The 15,151-nt window shown below is 44.0% G+C and overlaps 1 protein-coding gene across 15 annotated transcripts in view; it reads right to left on the minus strand.

Annotated features, from left to right (window-relative positions):
* The window catches only part of ulk4 (unc-51 like kinase 4), a 712,463-nt gene that overhangs the window by 359,391 nt on the left and 337,921 nt on the right, over window positions 1-15,151 (minus strand). For all 15 annotated transcript variants that reach the window (XM_059945716.1, XM_059945717.1, XM_059945718.1 and 12 more), the window contains one exon: window positions 9,294-9,350. In XM_059945716.1, coding sequence (XP_059801699.1) covers window positions 9,294-9,350 — 57 coding nt within the window. The remainder of the gene's footprint in view (window positions 1-9,293; window positions 9,351-15,151) is intronic.

Here is a 15,151-nt window from a genome sequence, read left to right on the forward strand (position 1 = left end):
ATTTGGCCCTTTGAGCCTGCATCGCCATTCAGTATGATCATGGCTGATCATCCAACTCAGAACCCTGTATCTGCTTTCTCTCCATACCCCTGATCCCTTTAGCCACAAGGGCCATATCTAACTTCCTCTTAAATATAGCTAATGAACTGGCCTCAACTGTTTCCTGTTGCAGAGAATTCCACAGATTCACCACTCTCTGTGTGAAGAAGTTTTTCCTCATCTCGGCCCTAAAAGACTTCCCCTTTATCCTTAAACTGTGACCCCTCGTTCTGGACTTCCCCAACATCAGAAACAATCTTCCTACATCTAGTCTGCCCAATCCCTTTCGAATCTTATAAGTTTCAATAAGATCCCCCCTCAATCTTCTAAATTCCAGTGAGTATAAGCCTAGTTGATCCAGTCTTTCTTCATATGAAAGTCCTGCCATCCCAGGAATCAATCTGGTGAACCTTCTTTGTACTTCCCTCTTATGGCAAGAATGTCTTTCCTCAGTTTAGATGACCAAAACTGCACACAATACTCTAGGTGTAGTCTCACCAAGGCCTTGTACAACTGCAGTAGAACCTCCCTGCTCCTGTATTCAAATCCTTTTGCTATGAATGCCAACATACCATTTGCCTTTTTCACCGCTTGCTGTACCTGCATGCCCACCTTCAATGACTGGTGTACAATGACACCCAAGTCTCGTTGCGTCTCCCCTTTTCCTAATCGGCCACCATTCAGATAATAATCTGTTTTCCTGTTCTTGCAACCAAAGTAGATAACCTCACATTCATCCACATTAAGTTGCATCTGCCATGAATTTGCCCACTCACCTAACCTATCCAAGTCACCCTGCATCCTCTTAGCATCCTCCTCACAGCTAACACCGCCGCCCAGCTTCATGTCATCCACAAGCTTGGAGATGCTGCATTTAATACCCTCGTCTAAATCATTAACATATATTGTAATCAACTGGGGTCTCAGCACTGAGCCTTGCGGTACCCCACTAGTCACTGCCTGCCATTCTGAAAAGGTCCCGTTTACTCCCACTCTTTCCTTCCTGTCTACCAACCAATTCTCTATCCACATCAATACCATACCCCCAATACTGTGTGCTTTAAGTTTGCACACTAATCTCCCGTGTGCGACCTTGTCAAAAGCCTTTTGAAGATCTAAATATACCACATCCACTGGCTCTCCCCTTTCCACTCTACTAGTTACATCTTCAAAAAATTCTTTAAGTTTCATCAGACATGATTTTCCTTTCACAAATCCATGCTGACTTTGTCCAATGATTTCACCTCTTTCCAAATGAGCTGTTATCACATCTTTGATAACCAACTCTAGCATTTTCCCCACCACTGATGTCAGACTAACTGGTCTATAATTCCCCGGTTTCTCTCTCCCTCCTTTTTTAAAAAGTGGGGTTACATTAGCCACTCTCCAATCCTCAGGAACTAATCCAGAATCTAAGGAGTTTTGAAAAATTATCACTAATGCATCCACTATTTCTTGGGCTACTTCCTTAAGCACTCTGGGATGCAGACCATCTGGCCCTGGGGATTTATCTGCCTTTAATCCCTTCAATTTACCTAACACCACTTCCCTACTAACATGTATTTCCCTCAGTTCCTCCATCTCACTAGACCCTCAGTCCCTTACTATTTCCAGAAGATTATTTATGTCCTCCTTAGTGAAGACAGAACCAAAGTAGTTATTCAATTGATCTGCTATGTCTTTGCTCCCTATGATCAATTCACCTGTTTCTGACTGTAAAGGACCTACATTTGTCTTGACCAATCTTTTTCTTTTCATGTATCTATAATACATCTTATCCTCGTTATATGTACCTTGAGGAACCTATTTCTACCAACATCTCCTTATATGTGTCCAAAACTCACAGTTATGCAAGAAGCACCGCTTTCCCACCAATACAAGTCATGTGTGCACACCTCGCAGTCTCACTGTTGGGACGAGAAGCACCGCTTTCCCACTAATACAAGTCAGGTGCGAGCCTCATAATCTCACTCCCGCCAGTCTCACATTGATTTTGGCAAGGTGTGGATGTGCGATCTTGCTCTTAAATTTTTGTTGGTTTTACCTACGGGGCAGTGATTTTGTGCTTGAAATAGTTAACTATGCCTCCTAAGTGTCCGATGTCATGTCCTGGGCCATCAGCCGAGCGGCAGAGAACCGCTTTAACAAAAAAAAGTTGGAAATTATAAACAGCGCAGCATCAGGTGGAGGTAACACAGCTCTGGGATGCTACTGCTGGGAACAGAATCTTGCCTTTAAAGTTCTTTTGTTGCTTGACAATGCGCCAGCCCATCCTAAACATTTGGACAGCGTTCATCGTAATATAACAGTGCGTTTCCTGCCACCTAACACAACATCGCTGATTCAACCACTCTCCCAAGGCATGATCCACATTCAAGGCATTTTTTTTATGGTGAACTATCTCTCAGATGCTGCAAGCAACAGACGATTTTGAAAATCCCGGGAGGTTTCCAACTGTGAGGGAATGGTGGAAGTCGGAACACTTGGTACAAATGGCGATGGACATGGACCCTAGAATGGAATCAGCATTTCAGTCGTTCCCTGCCGTCAACCCCTCTTCCCTACAAGCAAATTTATCCTGAAAAACAAAATGCTGCCAAGCAAACAACCCTCACCACTTTCTTCAAAACCGGTGTCATCTCCTGCTGCCATTCTGTGAGTCTTCCTTCACCCCTTGCTGTGCTTGATATGATCTCGACGACTACAACTGTTATGAATGTACCACAGCTCTGAGGGGCCGAAGGAGCGGGAGCAGCCCCCTCCTTCCGGAGAATCGCAAGATCGCTTTTAATTCGGGTCTCAGAAGTGAGAGACAATGCAACGGTTTTGGCCATTGTTCTTAGGGGCCTGCTACATGACAGCTACCATGGATATGGACGCCTTCGGGCAATGTGGGGGTGGGGATTGCATCACCTTACTTTGATGGACATCTACAACTCTGCAAGTCAAGATAAAAGGGGACTGCAGGAGGCAGTACCCCAGTGACGCACCAGAAGGACACCCTCGCTCAGTGCTCCTGTGGCTGGAAGCCACTCAATGCCACGTGCGCTCCTAACTCCTTTGCCTGGGGAGCGAGTGGCTGATAATACCGAGAAGGACTTCGAACTAACAACAGGGAAACAATGCTCCCCTGATTTAATGGAGTGGCTTCATAAAGACCCGGGCAAGTTTTTCCGTTTTGCACCGATCCCTCTAAAACACGTGAAACCCAGCGATTCCCTGAAAGGCTAAAGTCTGCAGACTTCTGAGTGACTTTTATATTTCCAACGGACAATATATTATCCCCTAGACAACAGTCGAGATTACTTCTTAACGATGAACATTACTACACCCGCGCTTTAGATTGAGTATTGATGACGTGCATTATCTGAATGATTGTATTAACCTTACTTTTGTGCCCCTTTATAAATAAAAACGTTTGAAAATAGTGACATCAGACTTCAACGGACCTCTCTATCTTTGCTGGTAAGTTATCCAGTTACGGGATACGTAACAACTTGGGATTCTCGCCTCGGGATTTGACACCAAATTGGGAGGCCAGTGAATCGGGCTTGTAAGTCCAAAACTTGAATCTGGTTACGCAAGTAGCCAGACGGGAAACCAGCAAAGATGGACGTGGGTGAATTTATGAAAAACCCGACTGTGGGGGCGCTAGAGGCGGCCACCAAATCAGACTTGTTAAATTTAGCGAAGGGGTTGAACCTCGCAAAAGTGAGGTCATCCATGAAAAAGCGGGAGGTACGAAGGGCCATAATCCAGTATTACGTTGGGAAGAACGTGCTTGAAGATGAGGTATTGGAAGATATCCCTGAAAAGGTACCATCAAGTGGGACGGTTCAGTTAGAGGTGGAGAAATTAAGGTTGGAACATGAAATTAAGTTAAAAGAGCTGGAAGCGGCTGAGAGGCAAAGACGGCATGAAATTCAGCTAAAGGAGCTAGAAGCAGTCGAGAAAGAGAAAGAACGGGCCGAGAAAGAGAAACAGAGGCAACATGACTGGGTAATTGAGAAGATGAGGAACGAGCGAAGAGATCAAGGGTTAGACCGAGCAGAGCGGTTTAATGTTAGTAGGGAGTTGAGATTGGTGTCCCCGTTCGAGGAGACAGATGTCGATAGTTATTTCTTGCTTTTTGAAAAGGTGGCAGTAAATCAGAAGTGGCCAAAAGAGCAGTGGGTGGCATTGTTACAAAGTGTGTTAAAGGGGAAGGCCCAACGAGCATATGCGGCGTTGTCTCTGGAGGAGGGAGAAGCGGAGAATTATGATGAGGTAAAGGAGGCCATTCTCCGGACTTACGAATTGGTCCCTGAGGCCTATAGACAAAAGTTTAGAAATTTAAGGAAAGGGTGGAATCAAACGTATACCGAGCTAGCCCATGAGAAGGGGGTGCTCTTGGACCGTTGGTGCACCGCGGAAGGAGTGGACGAGGATTATGGGCGTCTCAGGGAGTTACTTTTGATTGAGGAATTTAAAAGTTGTGTCCCGGAGGAGATCCGGATGTATTTGAATGAGAAGCTGGATAAGTCCATTTCAGAATTTGCTAGGTTTGCGGACGAATATGTCCTAACCCACAAGACAAAGACTTCCTCGAATAAAGGTCCCCAGAGAGACCGTGGGAATGATCGAGAAAGTCCGACGAGGGAGGCAGAGGTCCCACCGGGAGCTAGCGGTAAGGTTGAGGGGGAAAAGCAAGACGGCCAGAGGGTTCCAGGTTTGACCTGTTTTAATTGTGGAAAGGAGGGGCACATTGCATCTCGATGCTTTGCTCCGAGTAAGGAGATAGGAAGAGGGAAAGCCGCAGTCCCTATCGGGTGTGCCGTGGTAATCAGCAAATCGACCAGAGAGCCGAGGGTAGACAGAGTACGAGAAGGCTCTGAGAGTTGTCTGTCACACGGAACCGTGTCTGTGACGGAGGGAGACACACCAGTTTCCGTACGAATCTGGAGAGACACGGGAGCTGAACTGTCTCTGATTAGCCATAAGGTATTAGAATTTGGTCGGAAAAGGGGCATGGTAAAGGTGGAAGGAATAAATAAAAGGATAGAAATGGTGTCCTTATATAAGGTCATTCTGGATTGTGAGCTAGTGTATGGATCAGTTGAAATAGGGGTGCCATCAGAATTCCCGAGAGCTGACGTGGACATCCTGCTGGGAAACGACTTAGCAGGGGGTAAGGTTTGGTCAGCAATGCTGCCGACCTGGCGACCAGTGAGTGTGGTGGCCCCGCCCCTAGCGCCCAAGGACTATCTCGCCGGCGTGGTCACTCGCAGCATGTCGAGAGAGACAGCTGAGAACGAGAGCAGCTTAAATCTGGCCAGTTTTGATTTGGCCGATACGTCTTTGCTGACCCTGTGCCACGAGGGTTTAGAGCAGGCATGGGCAAACTACGGCCCACGGGCCATATGCGGCCCGTTAAGCTATTTAATCCGGCCCGCAGAACTTGATGAAATTATATTAATAAACCTTGTTAACGTTTTTTCCTCGCAATTCTGGCGTTTTCCCAATAGATGACGCACTCTATATACATTGACCTTTGTTGAGGTGCAGCGTATTACTCCACATTTGCACTTTACTCTTTGTTCGGCTCGACCTATTTGTGTGAACAGGCGTTCAGCATCATGAACATCAACAAAGCCAGCCACAGATCCAAGTTAACTGACCAACACCTCAGATCCATCCTGAGAATCGCCACAACAAAACTAAATCCAGACTTTGATGCGCTGGCTAAAAAGGGAGACCAACAACACTGTTCCCACTGAAATTAAAAATAAGTTTCTTCTTGTGTTATGTAAAAAATGCATTTGAAAATATTTTTTTCAATAAGCCTTACATGTTACATGTCATTTCTGTTAAGTGATGGACATGAGTACTGCGCAGGTGCACGTACGTTCTCAAAATAAAAAATGCGCTCCAGATCAAATAACGCGCTCCGCATACTGTTCTGTCATTGTGCGGGTCGTTGTTGAGTTTTGGCACAGGGGACAATTGAATAAGAAGGAGCAGGACAAGTAGACCTGCATCTCCTACCGTTTTTGAAATAAAGACAGTCAGGAGGAGAGTGATGATGATAATATCTTGAAGGGTAACAGAATTTTCAGTGCTTTAAAATAATAACTGTTACTATTAAAAAAGCTGTATTTTATTCATTTAATTTTCAGTATTTTAAAAGTCATTTCAATAAATAGCTAAATACCATGGGACTTCAAAGACAGATATTTTGTTGTAATGCATGTGTTCATTTTCAATTGAAATTAAAGCACATGTTTTCTACATATCCCATGATATTTTATTTTCTCTTATGAGGTGTATTACCAAAACACTCCTTTGTGTTGGGCCTTTGTGGCCCTCAAGTCAAAAAGTTTGCCCACCCCTGGTTTAGAGGGTGGTAAGACGAAGAGTAGTAAAGTGAAAGGGGGTAAGGGAGAGGAGATAGATCTGCTCTTAGCGAAGAGAAAGGTCCTAAAGGTAGGAAATAAAGATGAGAAACAGATGAAGCTGTTAAAAGGTCCAGAGTTGGACATGGATGATCTGTCTGGTTTGGCAGAATTGTTTGAAGAACTTGAGAGTTCTAAAGGTGTTCCCAATAATGAGAGGAGGGCAGTCCTAGATGGAAAGGGTACCCTTGCCTCGAAGGGGTCTGCTGAAAGGGCCGAGGAGGTTGTTTCAGCTCGCAGGGTTGCGCCTTCCCCGGGTGGGAGCTGCCCAGAGAGTAACTAGGAGGATCGGAGGGGGTTAGAATTTGAAAAAGGTACGGGTGCTGAAAGCCTGGAAGAGGCCAATGTCCCGTTTGAGTGTGTCCGAGATGGGGATGCACGAGGTGCTGAACCTGGTAACGGAGCTCAGAAGAAGTCTGAGGCATCTGATTCAGTGCAACGGGGCGGCCGTCCTTGTGGGTCAGATGGACTTGGTTCAGTGGGAAAAGGGTTAACCTTGGTAACCGGGGGAAGTGTGAGTTCCCCGGTGTTTGTACTCGAAGGTGGGTTCAAAGTTAACGCAGAATTTAAGAATGGGGGGATGAGGATTGTTATTGAAGGAAACGGAAAATCTGTAGTTTCCAAATCGAAGGAAGAAATCGTAAACCTGGCAGATCGCTCACAGAGTGAGCCGGGGGATAGCGGGGCCCCCCACTATATTGTTATGCCAGGATGGGGTGTGAAGAGGCCGCCTTTGAAATGCTACTTGAGTGAAGAGTTCGAATCAAACACCAATAGCCTGAAGGGGACTGATAAAAGGGCCAGCCACCTGGGTAAAATCAAAGAATTGGGTGGGAATGGTCTAAGTTTGGGGCATGGTGTTGCTAAAATAACCCCAATGAACGAGTGAACGAGGCTGGCGGGAGTTCACCACGAAAAATTACTCAAGTTCCCCACGGGGGGGGAATCGCCGAAAAAGAGGCGACGGTTAATGGAGATGCCATTGTTAAACAGCCAAGCAGGTTGAACGGGTTTGCGCCAAAGCCTGTGAATGATAAAGACACCCCCTTTTGGAGACCTGCCGGTTACGTAAAACAACTGAAACGATCAGTATTCGCATAAACTTTTGTAAATGCACCTAAGCTAAGGTCACACCTCCTTAGTTTTGTTGCGAAGAAAATAATAAATAGGTGGTTATTGAATTGAAGTCTGATGCTACAAGACTTTAGTACGGTACGCGATGTTAAGATATTAAAGAAAGGGACACTGTAATCATTAACTATTTAGATACTGACTTGAATGTATAACGGTAGTATTCTGTGAACAGAAAAAGCTTGGGTATTGTGTTAGATTAAAAATCCTGTAAGACACTGTACAACTCCGTTTTTAACCGCTGGTTACAAACGCTGTTTTTAGAGGGGAGGTGTTATGAATGTACCACAGCTCTGAGGGGCCGAAGGAGTGGGAACAGCCCCGTCCTTCCGGAGAATCGCAAGATCGCTATTAATTCAGGAAGTAAGAGACAATGCAACAGTTTTGGCCATTGTTCTTAGAGGCACCTGTGTGACGTGCATGTCCCTGCTACGTGACAGCTACCATGGATATGGACACCCTCGGGCAATGTGGGGGTGGGGATTGCATCACCTTACTTTGATGGACATCTACAACTCTGCAAGTCAAGATAAAAGGGGACTGCAGGAGGCAGTACCCCAGCGACGCACCAGAAGGACACCCTCGCTCAGTGTTCCTGTGGCTGGAACCCACTCAACGCCACGTGCGCTCTTAACTCCTTTGCCTGGGGAGCGAATGGCTGATAATACCGAGAAGGACTTCGAACTAACAACAGGGAAACAACGCTCCCCTGATTTAATGGAGTGGCTTCATAAAGACCCGGGCAAGTTTTTCTGTTTTGCACCGATCCCTCTAAAACACGTGAAACCCAGCGATTCCCTGAAAGGCTAAAGTCTGCAGACTTCTGAGTGACTTTTATATTTCCAACGGACAATATATTATCCCCTAGACAACAGTCGAGATTACTTCTTAACGATGAACATTACTATACCCGCGCTTTAGATTGAGTATTGACGACGTGCATTATCTGAATGTTTGTATTAACCTTACTTTTGTGCCCCTTTATAAATAAAAACGTTTGAAAATAGTGACATCAGACTTCAACGGACCTCTCTATCTTTGCTGGTAAGTTATCCAGTTACGGGATATGTAACATAACCAACCATCCACCTTATCCATGTAAAGCTGCCCGACATCACAACAACCACTCATCTCTCCAGAGCGAACACACCTGCCACTGTTGGTGAGTTCTGTACACCCTAGTATGTTAACTTTCTATGATCTATTACATTGAATATTACCTTACATTGATGAAATACAATAGGAAGTTGCCTTGTGGTACTGCTTTTGTGTCGTATTGGTATGACAATGTGAATAAATTGCAGACAAAACATACTTAGGAAGCCCTCTGGAACGCATCCCTGTTTTCTCCATTTAAATAATTATTCACATTATGCATCAACTGCGAGGAACATATCCTCCGCATATAACGAGGACAGAGTGTACAAGGCAGGGAACTGTTATCAAGTACTGGCTTGGCCAGAACTGGACACCGTGTACATTTTTGGTCACCACACAATAGGAAAGGTGTGATTTCTCTGGAGAGGGTGCAGAAGAGATTCATCAGGATGTTGCCTGGGATATGTTTCAGCTCTGAGGAAAGACTTGGAAGTCTGGGTTTGTTTTCAGTGGAGCACAAGATGTAGCAAGTCTATTTTAATCCAATGTTCATTCCCATTTTCTATAGTCGTTACAATAAAATCGATTACTTACAAGCAATGCTCCACAGTTGATAAGAAATTCCTCATTGATAATCCGTGGTCTAAACACCTGAAAATAGATAATTAATAATTCATGATTTTTGTAAATAATCGCCAGTGCCAAATATTAAACCTCTGAACATATTGATGCTACTAAAATGCACATTTGTACCTATATGACAGTGGCAAAATCCTATTAATTAACCTCCATGTATTTGAGAGATCCGTTAAAGTGTGTATAAAACTTGCATCCATATGAACAGTGCAGATTTGGATAAACATTCCAAATGTTTTCTTTCTGCTACCAGGCAAGAAGCTGGTGCATAAATTGCATTTTACAGACATACATAAAGCCTCTCAAACTAGAGACAGTTTAAACTAGTCTCCGTCAGCTACTTATTCCAGATGGGTTAGAGTCATAGAGTCATACAACATGGAAGGTAATCTTTTGGCCCAACAAATCCATGCTGATTTAATTGCCCGGAGATCTAGTCCCATCTGCCCATCTTCTTCCTATCCATGTGCTTTATCTAGAGGCTTTTAAAATATTTCTAATATGTCACGCCAAGCATATTTTTGGTAGTTCATTCCAAATGTACACCACCCTTTGTGTGAAGAAACTCTACCTGAAATCTCTTTTATATTTCTTGCCTCTGATCTTAAACCTATTTCCTCATGTTTTAGCATCCCCTCCCTGGGAAAAAGAGTATGTGCTCTCCCCCTGTTAATGTCCCTCATGATCTTATATAGTTTATCAGGTCATCCCTTAATATCCTACAGTTCAGGAAATAAAGCCTTAATCTATACAACCTTTCATTGTAACTGAGGTCCCCAAGTCCAGGAAGTATCCTGGTAAATCTAATTTACACTCTTTCCAGTATCAGAACATTTTTCCTATAACAGGGTGACCAAAATATAAAACAATATTCAAAGTGCAGCCTTGCCAAGTGCATCATAACTTCTCCAACTCTTATATTCAATGCCCTGACCAATGAAGGCCAGGGTGCCAAACAGACTTACTAGCACCTATCCAACTGTGACACCTCTTTCAGTGAACCATATTCCTCTGTTTCACTGTACTACTCACAGCCCTATCATTCACTGTACAAGCCCTACCCTGGATTGTTCTCCCAAAGTGCAATATCTTATGCTTACCTGTATTGAAAGACATTTGCTAATCCTTTGCCCACAAACCTTGCTGATCAAGACAAATGTAATTAATCATTAAAATGTAGAACAGAAGAATCTGAGAATACAGGTCCATAATTCATTGAAAGTGGCATCACGGATTGATAGGGTTGTAAAGAAAGATTCTGGCACACTGGCCTTCAGATATCAAAGTATTGAGTACAGGAGATGGGATGTTAAATTGAAGTGGTATAAGACATTAGTCAGGTCAAATTTGGAATATTGTGTGCAGCTCTGGTCATTTATCCACAGCTAAGATGTTAGTAAGGCTGAAAGAGTACAGAGAAAGTTTACAAGGATGTTGCCAGGTCTGAGGGATCTGAGTTACATGGAAAGATTGAATAGGGGTTAGGACTTTATTCTTAGAAATGTGTAAGATTCACAGGAGATTTGATAGAGGTATACAAAATTACGAGGGGTATAGACAGTGTAAATGCAAGTAGGCTTTTTCCACTGAGGTTGGGTGGTACTACAACTAGAGGTCACATGAGTTAAAGGTGAAAGGCAAAAAGTTTAAGGGGAACGGAGGGGTGAGAGAGTTTGGAACGAGATGCCAGAGCAAGTGGTATACGAGGTCAATTTCTCCATTTAAGGGAAGTTTAGATAGGTACATGGATGTAGGAGTATGGAGGGCTATGGTCCCAATGCAGGTCGATGGCAGTTTAAATGGTTCAGCACAGACTAGATGGGCTGAAAGGCCTGTTTCTGTGCTGTACTTTTCTATGACTCTTTAACCTTCTACATGATCTAAACACAAGCTATTTTAGAACCATCTGTAATCTAACCCCGCCACGTTTATCACATCCAAATAGTATACCTAGATTACGATTAAAATAGGTCTCAGCCTTAGGTGGTATTAATAAACAAATTAAAGCTAAATTTTGACCTTGATGTCAAGTCAAGTCTCGTCACTTTTTATTGTCATTTCAACCATAACTGCTGGTACAGTACACAGTAAAAATGAGACAACATTTTTCAGGACCATGGTACTACATGAAAGAATACAAAAACTACACTGAACTACATAAAACAACACAAAAACTACACTAGAGTACCGACCTACATAGGACTGCATAAAGTGCACAAAACAGTGCAGGTATTACAATAAATAATAAACAAGACAATAGGCACAGTGGAGGGCAGTAAGTTGCTGTCAGTCCAGACTCTGGGTATTGAGGAGTCTGATGGCTTGGGGGGAAGAAACTGCTACACGGTTTGGCTGTGAGAGCCTGAATGCTTCAGTGCCTCTTCTCAGATGGTAGGAGGGAGAACAGTTTGTATGAGGGGTGCATGGGGTCCTTCATAATGCTGTTTGCTTTGCGGACGCAGTGTGTGATGTAAATGTCTGTAATGGCAGGAAGAAAGACTCCGATGATCTTCTCAGCTGACCTCACTATCCACTGCAGAGTCTTGTAATCCGAGATGGTGCAATTTCCGAACCAGGAAGCGATGCAGCTGCTCAGGATGTTCTCAATACAACCCCTGTAGAATGTGATGAGGATGGGGGGGGTGGGAGATGGACTTTTCTCAGCCTTCGCAAAAAGTAGAGATGCTGCAGGGCTTTCAATAGACAATAGTTGCAGGAGTAGGCCCTTTGGCCCTTCAATCCAGCACCACCTTTCAATGTGATCATGGCTGATCATCCACAATCAGTACCCCATTCCTGCCTTCTCCCCATATGTCTCGACTTCGCTATTTTTAAGAGCTCTATCTAACTCTTTCTTGAAAGCATCCAGAGAATTGGCCTCCACTGCCTTCTGAGGCAGAGCATTCCATAGATCCACAACTCTCTGGGTGAAAAAGTTTTTCCTCAACTCTGTTCTAAATGGCCTACCCCTTATTCTTAAACTGTGGCCTCTGGTTCTGGACTCCCAGAACATCGGGAACAGGTTTCCTGCCTCTAGTGTGTCCAATCCCTTAATAATCTTACATATTTCAATCAGATCCCCTCTCATCCTTCTAAATTCCAGTGTATACAAACCCAGTTGCTCCTATCTTTCAATATATGACAGTCCTGCCATCCCGGGAATTAACCTCATGAACCAACACTGCACTCCTCAATAGTAAGAATGTCCTTCCTCAAATTTGGAGACCAAAACTGAACACAATACTCCAGGTGTGGTCTCACCAGGGCCCTTTACTCAACTCCTCTTGTTATGAAGGCCAACATGCCACTAGCTTTCTTCACTGCCTGCTGTACCTGCATGCTTACTGTCAGTGACTGATGTACAAGAACACCTAGATCTCTTGTACTTCAAGTTGTACTTCCTCTTTTCCTAACTTGACACCATTCAGATAGTAATCTGCCTTCCTGTTCTTGCCACCAAAGTGGATAACCTCACATTTATCCACATTAAACTGCATCTGCCATGCATCTGCCCACTCACCCAACCTGTCCAAGTCACCTGCCTTCTCCTAACATCCTCCTCTGCCACCCAGCTTTCAGTCATCTGCACATTTGCCAATGTTACTTTTAATCCCTTCATCTGAATCATTAATGTATATTGTAAATAGCTGCGGCCCCAGCACTGAGACTTGTGGTACCCCATTAGTTACTGCCTGCCATTCTGAAAAGGACCCATTAATTCCTACTCCTTGTTTCCTGTCTGCCAACCAATTTTCTATCCATGTTAGCACCCTACCCCCAATACCATGTGCTCTAATTTTGCCTACTAATTTCCTATATGGGACCTTATCAAAGGCTTTCTGAAAGTCCAGGTACACTACATCCACTGGCTCTCCCTTGACCATTTCCATAATTATATCCTCAAAAAAGTCCTTCTTCGCTATGGAGCTGGTGTTGAGGGACCAGGTGAGATTCTCCACCAGGTGGACACCAAGAAATTTGGTGCTCTTAACGATCTCTACCGAGCAGCCGTCAATGTGCAGCAGGGTGTGGTTGCTCCATGCCCGCCTGAAGTCAACAATCATCTCACGTTCAGAGACAGGTTGTTGGCTCTGCACCAGTCCGTTAGCCGCTGCACCTCCTCTCTGTAAGCTGACTCGTCGTTCTTGCTGATTAGACCCACCACGGTCGTGTCATCGGCGACCTTGATGATGTGGTTCGAGCTGTGTGTTGCAGCACAGTCGTGGGTCAGCAGAGTGAACAGCAGTGGACTGAGCACGCAACCCTGGGGTGCCCCTGTGCTCAGTGTAATGGTGTTGGAGATGCTGTTTCCCATCTGGACTGACTGATATCTCCCAGTCAGGAAGTCTAGGATCCATGTAAATTGGACAACAGTAATGCAGTGAATGGAATTCTTTTCCATTGAAGTCTATAGAAATTAGGATAAATAATCAGCCAACTAGAATGCAGTGGCAGACATTTAAGGTAACCTTTCAAAACACACAGAATACATACATTACAACAAGAAAGAGTAATTTAAAGGGGAGGAGCACCTGATTTGCTGGACATTTCCTAGACCAATGACCTGCACATCTCAGATTTTACACAATCCTGTGTCTTCTATGCTTTCACCAAATGCTGGTGGAACACAGCAGGCCAGGCAGCATCTATAAGGAGAAGCACTGTCGACGTCTCAGGCTGAGACGTCAGAACGAAGGGTCTCGGCCCGAAACGTCGACAGTGCTTCTCCTTATAAATGCTGCCTGGCCTGCTGTGTTCCACCAGCATTTTGTGTGTGTTGTTTGAATTCCCAGCATCTGCAGATTTCCTCGTGTTTGCTCTTCTATGCTTTGTCCACAGCATACTCCCAACTACAACCCCAGCTTCACCTTACAAAAATATTCCCTTTGTACTACTCCTACCTCACTGGAATTTAAAATAAACTTGTTACTTTCCATCTCAGTTCTAACAATGAGTTTTCAATCGAATATATTGAAAATATATTTGAATATATTCCCCTCTTACTCTTTTCACAAACACCACCTTAGTTATTTGATTTTCAGAATATTATGGTTAGTACCAGGTAAATATAATACAATGCCAGAGGACATGTTTCAGTTACATAGGGTATGACTGCATCTGGAGTAATGTGTAGAGAACTTACCTCATAATTTAAGGAAGGGTAGTTACGCTATTAAAGAGACGTTTAATTTGACAAGCCTTCAATCCAGAAATGTTAAATAAATTTTACAGTAATATACAAAAGAGGTACCCTGCTAAATTTGAGGATGAAGCTTATTGTAGGGATACAAGCAAAGGAAACCTTTTGTTTACAACATACATGTCAGTAGCTGATGTTGGCACAATATACCACGATTGAAAAGAACTTGGATCACCAATCTATGAGTCTTTTTGACGAATAAAAAAAACAAATTAACCAGCAAATTTCACCCTCCCTCACAGAGAAACCCAAGTGAGCATCTATCCTCACAACCCAGCAACTATGAACATCACAGCAGGTGGAAGTCATAGATCACTATAGCACAGAAGCAGCCTCATGGCCAATGAGTCCAAGCTGACGACCAACTGACACTACTCCCATTTTATTACACAGAGTACAGCAGGAATAGGCCATTTGACCCACAGTATTGTGTCGAACCAGCTCAAAAGCAAATCAAAAACATCCAAACATTAATCCTTTCTACCTACATGATGTCCAGATCCCTCCATCTTCCTCGCATCCGTGTGCCTATCCAAACATCTCTCAGAAGCCTGTAATGTATCTGCCTCTACCAACATACCAGGCAGCGCATTCCAGGTATCCACAACTCTGAGTA

This window comes from Hypanus sabinus, chromosome 20 (genome assembly GCF_030144855.1).
Source record: "Hypanus sabinus isolate sHypSab1 chromosome 20, sHypSab1.hap1, whole genome shotgun sequence".
In the NCBI taxonomy this organism is placed as follows: domain Eukaryota; kingdom Metazoa; phylum Chordata; class Chondrichthyes; order Myliobatiformes; family Dasyatidae; genus Hypanus; species Hypanus sabinus.